Raw genomic sequence first — 12605 nt, forward strand, 5'->3', positions numbered from 1 at the left:
GGAGACCTACCCTGCAATATCTACCGCTTCTTAGGGTTAGAGGAGAGCTTGTGTTGGCGTATGTATGTCCCAGCCCTGTTACTTACTGTTGCTTCTCATTTTCAATTTGTCACTTCTTTCTTTCTCATTTCACTTTCTTTGTTGTAATTCTAAGGCTCAGTATTTATCTCCCAGCTGTAGAGAATACCTTTCCGCATAAGGAGGCTCTTGCCATTGTGAATGAGTCATAACTGTTGCCCAAGGCCTGTCTGGTATCTTGTTTTTGAATGACACCTTGATGCTAGTCATCTAAAGCTCTACATGGCTTCTGTGAGGAAATTCTCCTCAGTGAAGCTTCCCCGTGTTGGGGAGGGAACACCAGCCTTTGAGTTGCACAGTCTGGGCTCACTGGTAACCACACCATTTGCTGGCTGTGTGACGTTGGGCTGTCAATTTGCTTGTGAAACCTGCCTCTCTGTCTGTGTAATGGGGTCCCCGGCCAACTCGCAGGGTCATCGTGACTATCAGCCATAACGTCTATTTGATAGTTAGGTCTTTTGACCTAAATCTATAGATCCCCACATTTACAACTAAAATGATGCTGTTTAAGTAAATGAAATATGATTAGTCAAATTCAGCATATTTTTGTTTTTTCAAAACAGTATAGACGTTTTTTGTAGAAGCGAGCAGTGCCTATCTTCGAGGATATGGTGGAAGGATGTTCATTGACTGAAGGATGGAGCAGTGGAGATTAGCATGAATGATGCTGGGGTTCGTAGCTGTAGACGAAAAGCTGGAGTAGTGGCTGGTTATGTTAAGAGAGATCACACGACACTGGTGGGTTGATAACTTGGCGATCGTTCAAACAAGGCCCTGCCTGGCAGCCAGCCTCCTCCAGGCTCCCCTGAGTTAGGTGGAGCTTTCTGAAATCCCCTGTGTAGTGGTCCATCTGCGAGCTTCCACAGAGCCACAGGGAGCTCCTGAGGAGGTCGGGCTGGTGAGATGAAGTGCTGGAGCAAATCCAACACCCGCTGAAACCATGGTGCCTGTTAACTTCAGTGTTTAATCATGGGCAGGAAAAAGAAAAGACAATCTCTAATCTTCGAGTCCATCAGTGGTCCAGAGACAGGGAACTTTTAGAGGGAGTAAGAAATAAAGCTAAGTTTAACCTGCTCCAGGTTTTAAACAAAATGGCAAGAGTATAGATATAGATTACCCCATTGTAATCCTGTACCATTTCAAAAATAAATTTTCTTTTTCTTAAAATGTATTTTACATTTCAAAGTGATTCTCGAGATTAATTTATAGAATGTTCTAGACTTAATTTGGAAAAGTTAAGCATGAGAATGCACAAGCCCGTTTTAACTGGGCCACCTCAGAGTCAGTCCTTCATCCCACGTGGTGCCTTGGAAAGTGGCTCTGGCATTTGACCAGTTTATTCGAGACTCTGATGCAGTGGAGAATCAGGGCTGGGAAATTTCTCTGGACAAATTGCACCCCAGGTCGTTGATCTGCTTTTACAGCCAGGCTTGACACAGTCACCGTTTTCTTCCTGTTCACCCCCTTCCTTAGCCTCTGAGATTTACAGCTTTTAAAACTAGAGCACTCTTTTCTGCCCCTTGCATTTAAGTTAAAAGCTGACCAGTCTGTAATATAAAACATAGAATTATGGTAATGAATAAGAGGTTAAAAGCTATCATGGCACGTGGAACTTGAGCAGGTTTGGCTGACTGATTTGGTAAAATTATGTGTTGAATTAAAACATTAAAATGCTGTGGGATTAATGGAGAAAGACAAGAACAGGAGGTCAGAAACAATGCTAAGTCAGCACATTAACTGCCTGTGGGCCAGAGAGGAGAGCTCTAATATATGCCTGTTGCCGAGGGGAAAAAAATAATTCAGTCCTTGTTTTCCTTAGGTAAATAGAACCGAGGACTTTTCAATCCGGGAGGCACCTAGTAAATATGTTTATTTCCATTCCTTTCTTATATGAGAGAGGGAATAGAGACTGCCAAAGATTTAGTTAGTTAACAAAAAACACTGACTTTATAATTTGGATTTTTTGCCTTTGAGTTTCATCACGCCACTGGCGTACATTTGTTTGTTCATTTTGTTCAGCAAATACAAGAGCACGTTGTGTATCAGACAGCCTGCAAAGTATTGAGGATTCCGTGGAGAATGATACAGACGGGGATCCTGTCCTCGGGCACTAATAAGTCTCGGGCTACTGAAGTAGGCAGGCAGTGGCTTAGGGATGGAAGGGGCTGCGTCTTGGAAGAACAGAGGTGTAGGCTCAGAACTGTAAGAGGGGTGGTGGTTAGCCACCCTGACAAGGAGATTGCAGGAAGAACTTTCCAGGGAGATGGCACAACGTGGGCAAAGGCCTGGAGGAGGGAGAACACATCCTCTCTGAGAAACTTGAAAGGAGTGAAAAGGGCAGGTGGTGACAGGAGACGGGAGAGGAGAGCAGGAGTGAGGTCACAATGCCATGGGTTCCCTCTCCTGCAAATGGACCATGGCAGCTCCTCCCCAGGCACAAGGGCGTGGGTGACTCTGCTATTTGGTTTCCATGATATCAAGCCTGTTATCACAGTGCAGCTCTTATTGATTGAATATCCTAAGATCCAACTTGGGAGTGAGAATTTCCTGGTCACTTAATGGCCAGTGGGGGGTGCCTTCTGAATGATTCTCCAAAAGTGGTGACTCCCCCGCATGTGAGGTTGCACACAATGCCGTGGGAACAGGCCTAATACACTAACGCCCATTAATCACATTTCTTACATAGATGCTCTGGGCATGTGTTTTCCACAGTTTCTATCAGATAGAAAAGCAACGTTATAAATTTTATTTTTATCAGTTTTTATTAACAAACATTATTTGAAACGTTGGCTAGAGTTTCTTGGGCTATGGTGAGTTAAAAGCTATTTTTTAAAAATCATTCTTAGGTCAGTGTTTTGGGTTTGTTTTTGAGGCAGATTCACCCTGAGCTAACATCAGTGCCAGTCTTCCTCTGTTTTTTCAGTATGTGGGCCACCAGCACAGCATGGCTGCTAACAGAGCTGTGTAGGTCTGTGTCCGGAAACTGAACCCAGGCCGCAGAAGCAGAGGGCGCTGAACTTAACCACTAGGCCACTGGGGCTGGCCCCAAACCTTGTAAATTTTTTAAATACTTCCATTGGTATAATTCACCACAGCTAAATTATTGGCATTTCTTTAGGTTAGGGGTCCGCAAACTAGGGCCCATGGGCCAAATCCAGATGGCTACCTGTTTTTGAATAAAGTTTTATTGAAAGACAGGCTTGTTCATCTGTTTACATAGCCTATTACTGCTTTCATGCTCCAAGGGGAGAATCGAGGATTTGCAACGGAGATCATATGGCCCATAAACTAAAAATATTTACTTTTTGGCCCTTCATAGAAAAAATGGTCTAAGTGCCTATTATTTATTCATGTTGGTGTGATTTTTAATGATAATTGAAAATTTCATTCCGAGAGCCTTTTAAACCACGTATCTGAAAACTGATTCTGTTTTTCATGGAAAATTTGCAGCCACACTAGTAAGCTAAGTTTATATAAATGCTCATAAAAGGTTTCCATTTGTGTAGTTTGGGAAGAAATTTAGGGGATACAAAATGGATGGAAAAAAGAATATATAACAACCCCCGTAACATTCTGCAATGGGACAGTGAGTGAGCAGCATTTATAGGAATGAGAAAGTAGGGAGGAAGAGCTCATGTTTTGCTTTGCCCAGAAAGCTGGCCGGGTCTCTTCTAGGCCTTCTCAGGGCTGGCCCCGCACTCCACCCTTAGCAGGTAACTAAACAGACAAAAGAAAATCTTAGGAAAGACAACAGATTCTGTAAAGCTTCGGTAGCGACTAGAAGGAATTAAGAGACCAACCAAATTCTCCAGTATTTTCTCTGGGTAGAATGTGGTACACTACAGGAAATGGAAAAAGGGGTCAAGATTCTCCTTTCAAGATTTTTATGTTAAAAATCTCTTTGATGAATGTATTTGAGAATGTTTGTCTTAGAGAGTTTAGGTTTTAGAATACTTAGCTTTCCTTGAATGTAAAAAAAGCCATTTTGTTCACATGATACTTACCTCCCCTCAGAAGGTTCTATGAGTATTGTGATAAAAGTATCTGAAATTCTGGGGGGCTGGCCCTGTGGCCGAGTGGTTAAGTTCGCGCGCTCCGCTGCAGGCGGCCCAGTGTTTCGTCGCTTCAAATCCTGGGCGCGGACATGGCACTGCTCATCAAACCACGCTGAGGCAGCGTCCCACATGCCACAACTAGAAGGACCCACAACGAACAATATACAACTGTGTACTGAGGGACTTTGGGGAGAAAAAGGAAAAAAGTAAAATCTTAAAAAAAAAAAGTATCTGAAATTCTGAAAAAGTCCTTTTTTAAAAAAACAATTTATTTTACATCTTTTGCTGATAATGTGGTAACCACTTCCTAGTTTGGGGTTAATACAAATAATTTTTCCAGCCTCTGGCTGACCTCCAGAACTTCTGGTTCTCCTTTAGACGTGAGGATGAGCTGGAGCAATGTGGATAGGGGTTGAAATAGAGTAAAATGGGAGGCCCAGAGGAGAGAGTTCTGGATGAAATTCATTTCTTCTTACTCCCGTCTTTCTTCTTTTCCTTCAGAATGTGGGGATAAATGAGGAAGAAGAGATGCAGAGAGCAGTTCCGTTGTAGAAAGTTTCTAGAAAGTTATCTTTCGAGGGGAGTTTCTTGTTAGCATGAGGGAGAGAGTACCTTTAAATTAATTATTAAGACTTAAAACATCAATTCACATGCTAAGCAGGTAACCTAAGAGGCTGGGTCATAACCCATGTGCAAAAGCATCAAGTTTTAATTTTGAACGATATGATACTGCTGTATCACTTTAATTTGTTTCTTCAAGTTACTAAGACAGTAAAAGTAAGTATTTGGCTGAATTCACCCTCATTAGTTAACTGAGAATGTAAAGTCAGTCCATTAGTTTGTGCTGAAATCCGCAATCTGTGGTTTGTGGGGCTTTTTCATCTAGCATACATAGGGCTATTTCATGCAGATGTTCTTTCTTCATTGTCCAAAAAAATCTTAAAAAATTTCACAGTGGGTGGGAATGACTGAAAAGTTTGTGGAAATGCATTGTTTTCTGAGAAGAAACCCAATATTTACTTTGTGTCTCACCTGGTACGTGATTCAACTTTTGTCTAAAATAATAAACCGCTGTGTTCAAGTAAGTTGTGCCTTTAAACAGTCTCCAGGAGAGTCTGCAAGGTTATGGTAAATATGCTCATATTGCTGATAGTCTTTTTAGATGACTTTTTAGGATGAATGTCAGGTCTATTTTGAATTATCCCAGAAAAATTTTATTGTTGCCTAATTCTGCATCTTTTTGTTTTTTGAGGAAGATTAGCCCTGAGCTAACTGCTGCCAATCCTCCTCTTTTTGCTGAGGAAGACTGGCCCTGAGCTAACATCTGTGCCTATCTTCCTCTGCTTTATATGTGGGATGCCTGCCACAGCATGGCGTGCCAAGCAGTGCCAGGTGCCATGTCCGCACCCGGGATCCCAACCGTTGAACCCTGGGCTGCCAAAGTGGAACATGTGCACTTAACTGCTGTGCCACCGGGCCAGCCCCTAATTCTGCATCATTTTGACTCCCAAACATTATTTGTTCTCAGAGCTCTTGTCTTTAAATAACTTTTGGTTGTTCAACAAACAAACAAAACCACCACTGCCACAACAAACAGGTAAAATTTTAAAGGACAAAAATAAATTGCCATTATTAGTGATATTAAAATAAATGTGCCCTAAATAGGTTTTTGCTAATTTGGACTAATGAACATGACTACTGGAGAAGATTCTTACACATTGGAATCATTCATCTTTTCATTAAAAAGAGCTCTATTATAGGAAAGTGTATGCAGCCAGCTAGACTAATGCTTGGGAAAGTATTCCTAAGCAGATGAAAACTGCCATACTGGTGAAGGATTCTTGGGTACTTAGTTTTGTAGAAATGATGGTAGTTAAAGCATTTGATGTTTCTTTTCTTCCAGGCAGAATTAATTCCCCGCTTACATACTTGCCTATGAAATAAAAATATTTAGTAACCCCTCTTTTCACAGTAGTAAATTTTCACTTTAAAATGTTCCTATTGCTGCAGAAAAAAATGGTTTTGATTCAAATCATAGAGGATTATTGAGAAAGAGATATTTTTTGTAATGTGTCTCCAGTAGAAATACTTGATGTGAAAGCTTTAATTGCCACTTTTTCTCATAGCTGGAATCACTTTTGGTAATTAGGAAATAAACACCCACATATATTTAATTTTATAGGTACATATCAGTATTAATTTTTTTTAATTCTGTAGCAAAAACTGGCATAGATTTTTATCAGTATTATTGATTTGTGTGTGTATGTGTGAGGAAGATTGGCCCTGAGCTGACGTCTGTTGCCAATCTTCCTCTTTTTGCTTGAGGAAGATGGTCTGTGAGCTAATATCCATGCCAGTCTTCCTCTGCTTTGTATGTGGGATGCCACCACAGCATGGCTTGATGAGCAGTGTAGGTCTGCACCCAGGATCTGAACCTGTGAACCCTAGGCCACTGAAGTGGAGCCCAAGAACTTAACACCTCTTCCCCTGGGCCTGCCCCTGTATTTTTCTTTTTAATTGGGAAGGGATTGCAAGCTTTCTTTAAAATTTATTAAACTGGAACTTTTTACATATCCATGTGTCTCAAAATTGTCATTGCTTTATATTTTAGCTAAGTTTACCTATTTCTAATTCTCTGCAAACATACAAAGTCCATTGAAGATTTAGTGTAAGAATGCAGCCTTTGTGCCGGCCCAGTGGGGCAGTGGTTAAGTGCGCATGTTCTGCTTCGGAGGCCTGGGGTTCGCCAGTTTGGATCCCAGGTATGGACATGGCACCACTTGGCAAGCCGTGCTGTGGTAGGCGTCCCACATATAAAGTAGAGGAAGATGGGCATGGATGTTAGCTCAGGGCCAGTCTTCCTCAGCAAAAAAGAGGAGGATTGGCAGCAGACGTTAGCTCAGGGCTAATCTTCCTCAAAAAAAAAAAAAGAATCCAGCCTTGTCATACATTCTGAGAGTCACTGTTTCCATCTTTTATAAAGTCTTGAATGTTCATCTTATTCAGTAACTATGGAGGGCCAATGAGAATTACACAGACACACACATACATGCACACACACACACTCTACATGTGGGAACTACCACTGCCTACCCTCCCTCCCTCTCCTGGACCCTGCCTCCTTCACTCCCCTGCGCATAAGCGGAGCAGGTGTGGTCCAGGCAAACTCAGAGTTTTCAGTGTTAAAGCACATAAATGGCTTAGCACCTCAGCCCCCCTTTTTGGTGTTTGCTTCTGTATTTAAATATGTTTGAGGTTTTCAACATCTCCAGAACATTGGCTGTTAAGAGGCGGAACATATGCAATTTCTAGCAGACAGGTACAGCCTTTCCTGGCAGTGCTGCTGAAATGGGATCAATCACCAGCACTTCATGCCCCATTTGTCCGAAAGAAATCCACCTGGGGAAACCCCTGTGGCACTGTGCCTATTAGGAAAACACCTTAACACGTTTGTTTCTTTAAATAAAAACTCACCAGTTGGCATTAATCTGGAAGAAATTGGTTTCTCCGTTAACTCTCTCCCTGCATTTCTCTTGTCTTTTCTCCTTTTCTTTGAACCACACCCATTTATTCTCTTTGCTGGTAAAAGACACAGTGCAGAGAAGCCATATAAAAGCCCTCATCCTTAATACCTAATCTTTGAAACTTTTTTCTCCCTATTTCTTGATCTCATTGCCTTCCTGCAGACCTTATTTGGCAAAGATCTGGCTCTTCTATTTCCATTTGTGATTCCCTCCCTGCTTCTTTCTCTTTGATTTTCTTTACCTCTTCCTCTCCTTCATTTTAGAGTGCATTAGGCTGGGAGTGAGTGTTAGGAGCTGGGGGCGTGGGGGGCGCCCTGCAACCTTCACTGCTCAGTAAACCCGGGTCCGGACAGAGGGAGGGTTCGGGGATGATGCAGTGAATATCAGCTGCTTTCGAAGTGGCCATGAGTTCATCGCTTTTCTTTCTCGATTCCTGCAACTTTTCTAGGTGTAAAGTGGATATCGCGGCACTCCCGCTCAAGCAAGCCAACTGCTTGGAGCTGCCGCTGGATAGCTGCCTGGGGGCTCTGCTGATGTTGATCACACTTACTCCCTGCACGGGGGTCTCCGTCTCCGATCTGTGTGTGTGCCCCTTGGCAGACCCCAGCGAAAGAAAGCAGATTGACCAGCGCTATGTGAGTGCTTCCCCTGTTTCGCCATTCCCACCTCCCCCCGCCCCCACTTTTAAGTTGGAACAAAGTCTATGACTGAAAAACTGCGTAAAAAGAGATCTTTGTCCAAAGTTTAATGGTATGTCTCATAAAACAAGACATCAGACCTAGAGGTCAATGCATTGGTGAGAAGGTGAAAGTAGATTAGAATTTGCCTTGCTCTATTCAAAGCCAAAAAAAGTATTTTGAATTTTTAGCTTTTAGGAACTCTTTAGAGAAAATCGAAATCCTCAAGGAGGCAAGCTATTGTTTAGCGTGTCTGCATATATAAATAGGAATTTTAATATATGGTCACAAAAGTAGTGTTTTTTTATTTTTTAACCAACCACTAATGTTTGCAATCTTATACTTTTCCAGAACCTCTTAGGATCAAGTGAGAAAATGCTTGTGTCTTATAAAGCAAAGCCGAACTCTAGGCAGACACGGAAGTCTGTTGCTTTGTACCACCCTGGATAATAACACTAGTTTGTGATTTTTGCCTAAGCAGTCACCTTGTGCATAAAAGTCCACTCAGCATTTTTAAATCAAGTGGCTTTGTCGTCTTCATTTATTTTTTGTACTTTGGCTTTATAGGTGTCTTTATTTGAATTCTGTTTTTATCCTGTCTTCTTTGTAAATCAATGTTTATTTTATTTCCACACACCAAAGGCATGTTTTAGGAAAGTGGCATGAAAATGAGGCAAAGATGAATCCCTATTTAATGAGAATATTATTCTCAGCATTAACTTTAGTGCCCCAAATCCTTCTCTGTGCAAGTGTATTGATTAATTGAATAATTCTTTATCTTCAGGAATAGGAATCCTAGCCACACATTTATTGCCAAACACAGATTCTGCATGCGAGGTTGGCATTTTCTAAAGAAATTGCAACCAATTCCACCATTCATAGCCTCTCTGATGACTTGAAGCAAACGAAAATGTGACGGGGAAAAATAAAACTTTTCCCCAAACTTTCCCATGGATAAGTTGCAAAATTAACCAAATTCATGAGGAATGTCATGTATTTAAAAGGTGATGTTAGATAAGATCATAATGACTGCTTTGAATAATGCCTCAGGATTTGAGGAGTAATAATTGAAAAGAGGTTTGAAGAGGCTAACAAAACAAATATCAAGTGTTTTTTCCAGCTAGCGAGCTGGCTAGCATGTTAGAGGGAAGGAAGGCTTTGTTACAAGACACAAGTTCCAGCCCCTGGATTTGTTTTTTAGGTTGTAAGAATAGATAATCTTCAAAGGCATTTCCACCTCTACATTGTAAAAGTATTATATTTCAAGTGTTTTCATCTTAGCTTAAACACTAGGATTTTTTTTTAGGTTGAAAATATAGAGCAGAAACAATTTTCAAAAGTTCTTAGCAGTGGTACACATTAGGTTAGGCAAACCTTACCTATTATTAAGTTTTTGTTTTTCTCTCCTGAAATGCCTAAATAACAAGGATTTTACTATCCTTCCATAAATCTCTGGGGTTGGCTTATCGCAAGTTTTCACTTATCTGGTGATAGCCGAAATACCAGATCCGAAGACTTGAAAGCAACATCGTTTTCAGCAGAAGTGTTCTGGAGGCATGTGAAGCGAGTTTATCTGCTTCTCTCTTTCATGCACAATTTCTGAAGGATGCAGTATATATAGACGTCTACATATTGCTGTACATGCATAAGAATTATCAGTAGATATATTCAAGCTTTGGCTCATGCGAACTAAAAATTAAAGTAAATGTGAATATAAGGTGACACTAGATGCTCAATCTCTGATCTAATGAGCTGGCTAAAACATGGACCAGAAAATTCTCTCCGTTTCCACCCCTCCTCTCTTTCCAGGGGTAATAAGTATCTATGAAGGGTGCAAGTTTAGTCCTCTGGTATCCATAAAGTTTGCACTAAGTAGGTCAGAATAATGTTGCCTTTTCGGGTGATTTAAAAGTCTCATTAAAGAGAAAGAAGGGGAAAGAGAAAATGAATGTAGTTCCACACACATTTTCCCGGCGGGATATCTGTGCTATCACCAGGGGGCGATGTTCAAAGTAGATTGCACGTGCTTTGTAATTTGTCTGTTTAAAGCCGTAGTTAATTAATTCTCAGTCACTTTTAATCTGGTTGCTGTAAATGCGTAACTGGCCAGTTGACTGAGATAATGCACTTTGGAACTTTTCGAAGCATTGCATGAGAAAAGTGAGGATAAATCTAGAATGGATTTCCTGTAGGACTTGACGGCAGTAAATAGTATGTTAGAAAGCTGTTTTCATTTGTGATCTACCTTTCTTCCCCCTAGTGCTTACAGAACTCCCTGAAAGATATGAAGGACATAGGCATTTTACAAGTGAAAGTTTTGAAGGCAGTCGATCTCTTAGCAGCCGACTTCTCAGGTATGAAACATTGTTATTTTTATTTTTGTTTATTTCCTGCTTTGCCATGATTTCATGGCAAAGCAAAATGTTTTCCTAAGTAGAAGCATGGATGCAGTAATTGCAGTCTTTCCAATAGAGTACTAGAAGGAAAAAAGACGCAGGCGAACAACTTCTTCACGTAACATTTTTTACAAAATTATGTTTTCAAGTAATTTTACTATGATTAGATAATGAACTAGTCCATTGGCTTTCAAGGATATTTGTGGATTATTAGTGTTACAACTTCTTTGGTTTTGAATTAATTTGTGGATGAAGCTTTTCTCCAGCACCTTGATGGGCAGATTTGCCTTCTTGCCTTTGCTCGCTCGCGGTGCTCTGTGCTGAATGTGTTCATTCTTCAAAGTATAGACCATGTGATTCCTAAATCTGAGCATGAGGGTGGACCTGGCTGGCACTTCTCTGTAAGTTACCAAAGTCTTGGCCATGGAACCACCTTGCAGTTGACGTAGTCTTATACAAAATTCTCTTGGTGCTTCACTAACTTGAATAGAGCATGTCTGCTTGGTCCTGAATGATGCCTGACCATGAGGAGAGTAATCCAGACATCCCAGTGTCTGATTGCAGGTTGACTCTCCACTCATTGCCAAATTACCCCCTTGTACTGACGAACAATATAGACACTTATATGACAGATGCTGTTTACCAAGTAAATTGATGAATATGACGACTATTATATAGCATGATTCTGTCTATTGACACAGTATTACATAGGTTTTTTGGGAGGAAGATTGGCCCTGAGCTAACATCAGTTGCCAATCTTCCTCTTTTTGCTTGAGGAAGATTGTCGCAGAGCTAACATCTGTGCCAGTCTTCCTCTATTTTGTATGTGGATGCCACCACAGCATGGCTTGATGAGAGGTACTAGGTCCGTGCCCAGGATCCAAACCTGTGAACCCTGGGCTGCTGAAGCAGAGCACACAAACTTCACCACCACACTACCGGGCTGGTCCCATGCATGGTTTTTTAATCTCATACCGTTAGAATGTGGTCTACTCTTTACCTTCCACATAGAGACAATTACACTTTATTTGTGTAACTTTTTGAGCTTCTAAAACTGAGTTTGAGGAAACTCAAACTTTGGAAAAGAGGATTTTAATTTTAAGCACTTTATATTACGAAAATGATGGAAAATATAAACTTAGTTAAAAAACAAAAGGAGTTTTCTTCACCCTCCCTCAAAAAATGAACCAATGGAAATCACTACTCTGTAAATCCCTGTTCTCTGTCTTAAGGAAATGGCCTGTGAAACGATCCAAAAATGGTTTTTTGGCCAATATGAATATATAAATTCTCAGGGTTGTAGATGAAATACTCAAATGATTACTTCTAATATTCATTAATTTCATCACAAAATGTTTATAGTCTCATATTGATCTCAAGATTTTCTTTTTAAAACTTATAGTTTATGAAAATACTTAATTCACACATTTCACATGTGCCTTTGAGATTAGTAATTTTGTCATCACAAATGTCAAGCACATTTAGGGTTGGCTACCAGTTTTCCAGAGCAAGTTATTTTTACCTCCATCTAAGTGTTTAGATAAGCTCTTTTTGAATATATGATTGCTGATGTCTCAGGAAAAGTTGTCTCAAGCTCCAAGAACCCATATATGCCTTTGAGTGGTGTTTTCGAAAATTCTTTCTGTAGTTGTTTATTTTTTTATTATGTAGTTTTTTATGTTGTGCATATCCTGCAAAAGGGGAGTCTTTCTAAAGACCACAATATAAGGCAAAACCCTCTTTTCAGAAGAATAATTTTGGAGGAAAACATTGACATTTTCTTTATATTCAAGATATTCAGTAGATAGTTTTGGCATGGATGAAGGTGAGTACGAAAGGATTCTAGTAACAAAAATCAGTGGTTGGAAATCAAAT

The 12605-nt window shown here is 40.5% G+C and overlaps 1 protein-coding gene across 7 annotated transcripts in view; it reads left to right on the plus strand.

Moving 5' to 3' along the window:
* Window positions 1–12605, plus strand: part of MCTP2 (multiple C2 and transmembrane domain containing 2) — a 223110-nt gene that overhangs the window by 101904 nt on the left and 108601 nt on the right. For all 7 annotated transcript variants that reach the window (XM_001488295.5, XM_005602819.4, XM_070267404.1 and 4 more), the window contains exons 11-12: window positions 8106–8292; window positions 10595–10688. In XM_001488295.5, coding sequence (XP_001488345.3) covers window positions 8106–8292; window positions 10595–10688 — 281 coding nt within the window. The remainder of the gene's footprint in view (window positions 1–8105; window positions 8293–10594; window positions 10689–12605) is intronic.

The sequence above is a fragment of the Equus caballus genome, chromosome 1 (genome assembly GCF_041296265.1).
Source record: "Equus caballus isolate H_3958 breed thoroughbred chromosome 1, TB-T2T, whole genome shotgun sequence".
Classification (NCBI taxonomy): domain Eukaryota; kingdom Metazoa; phylum Chordata; class Mammalia; order Perissodactyla; family Equidae; genus Equus; species Equus caballus.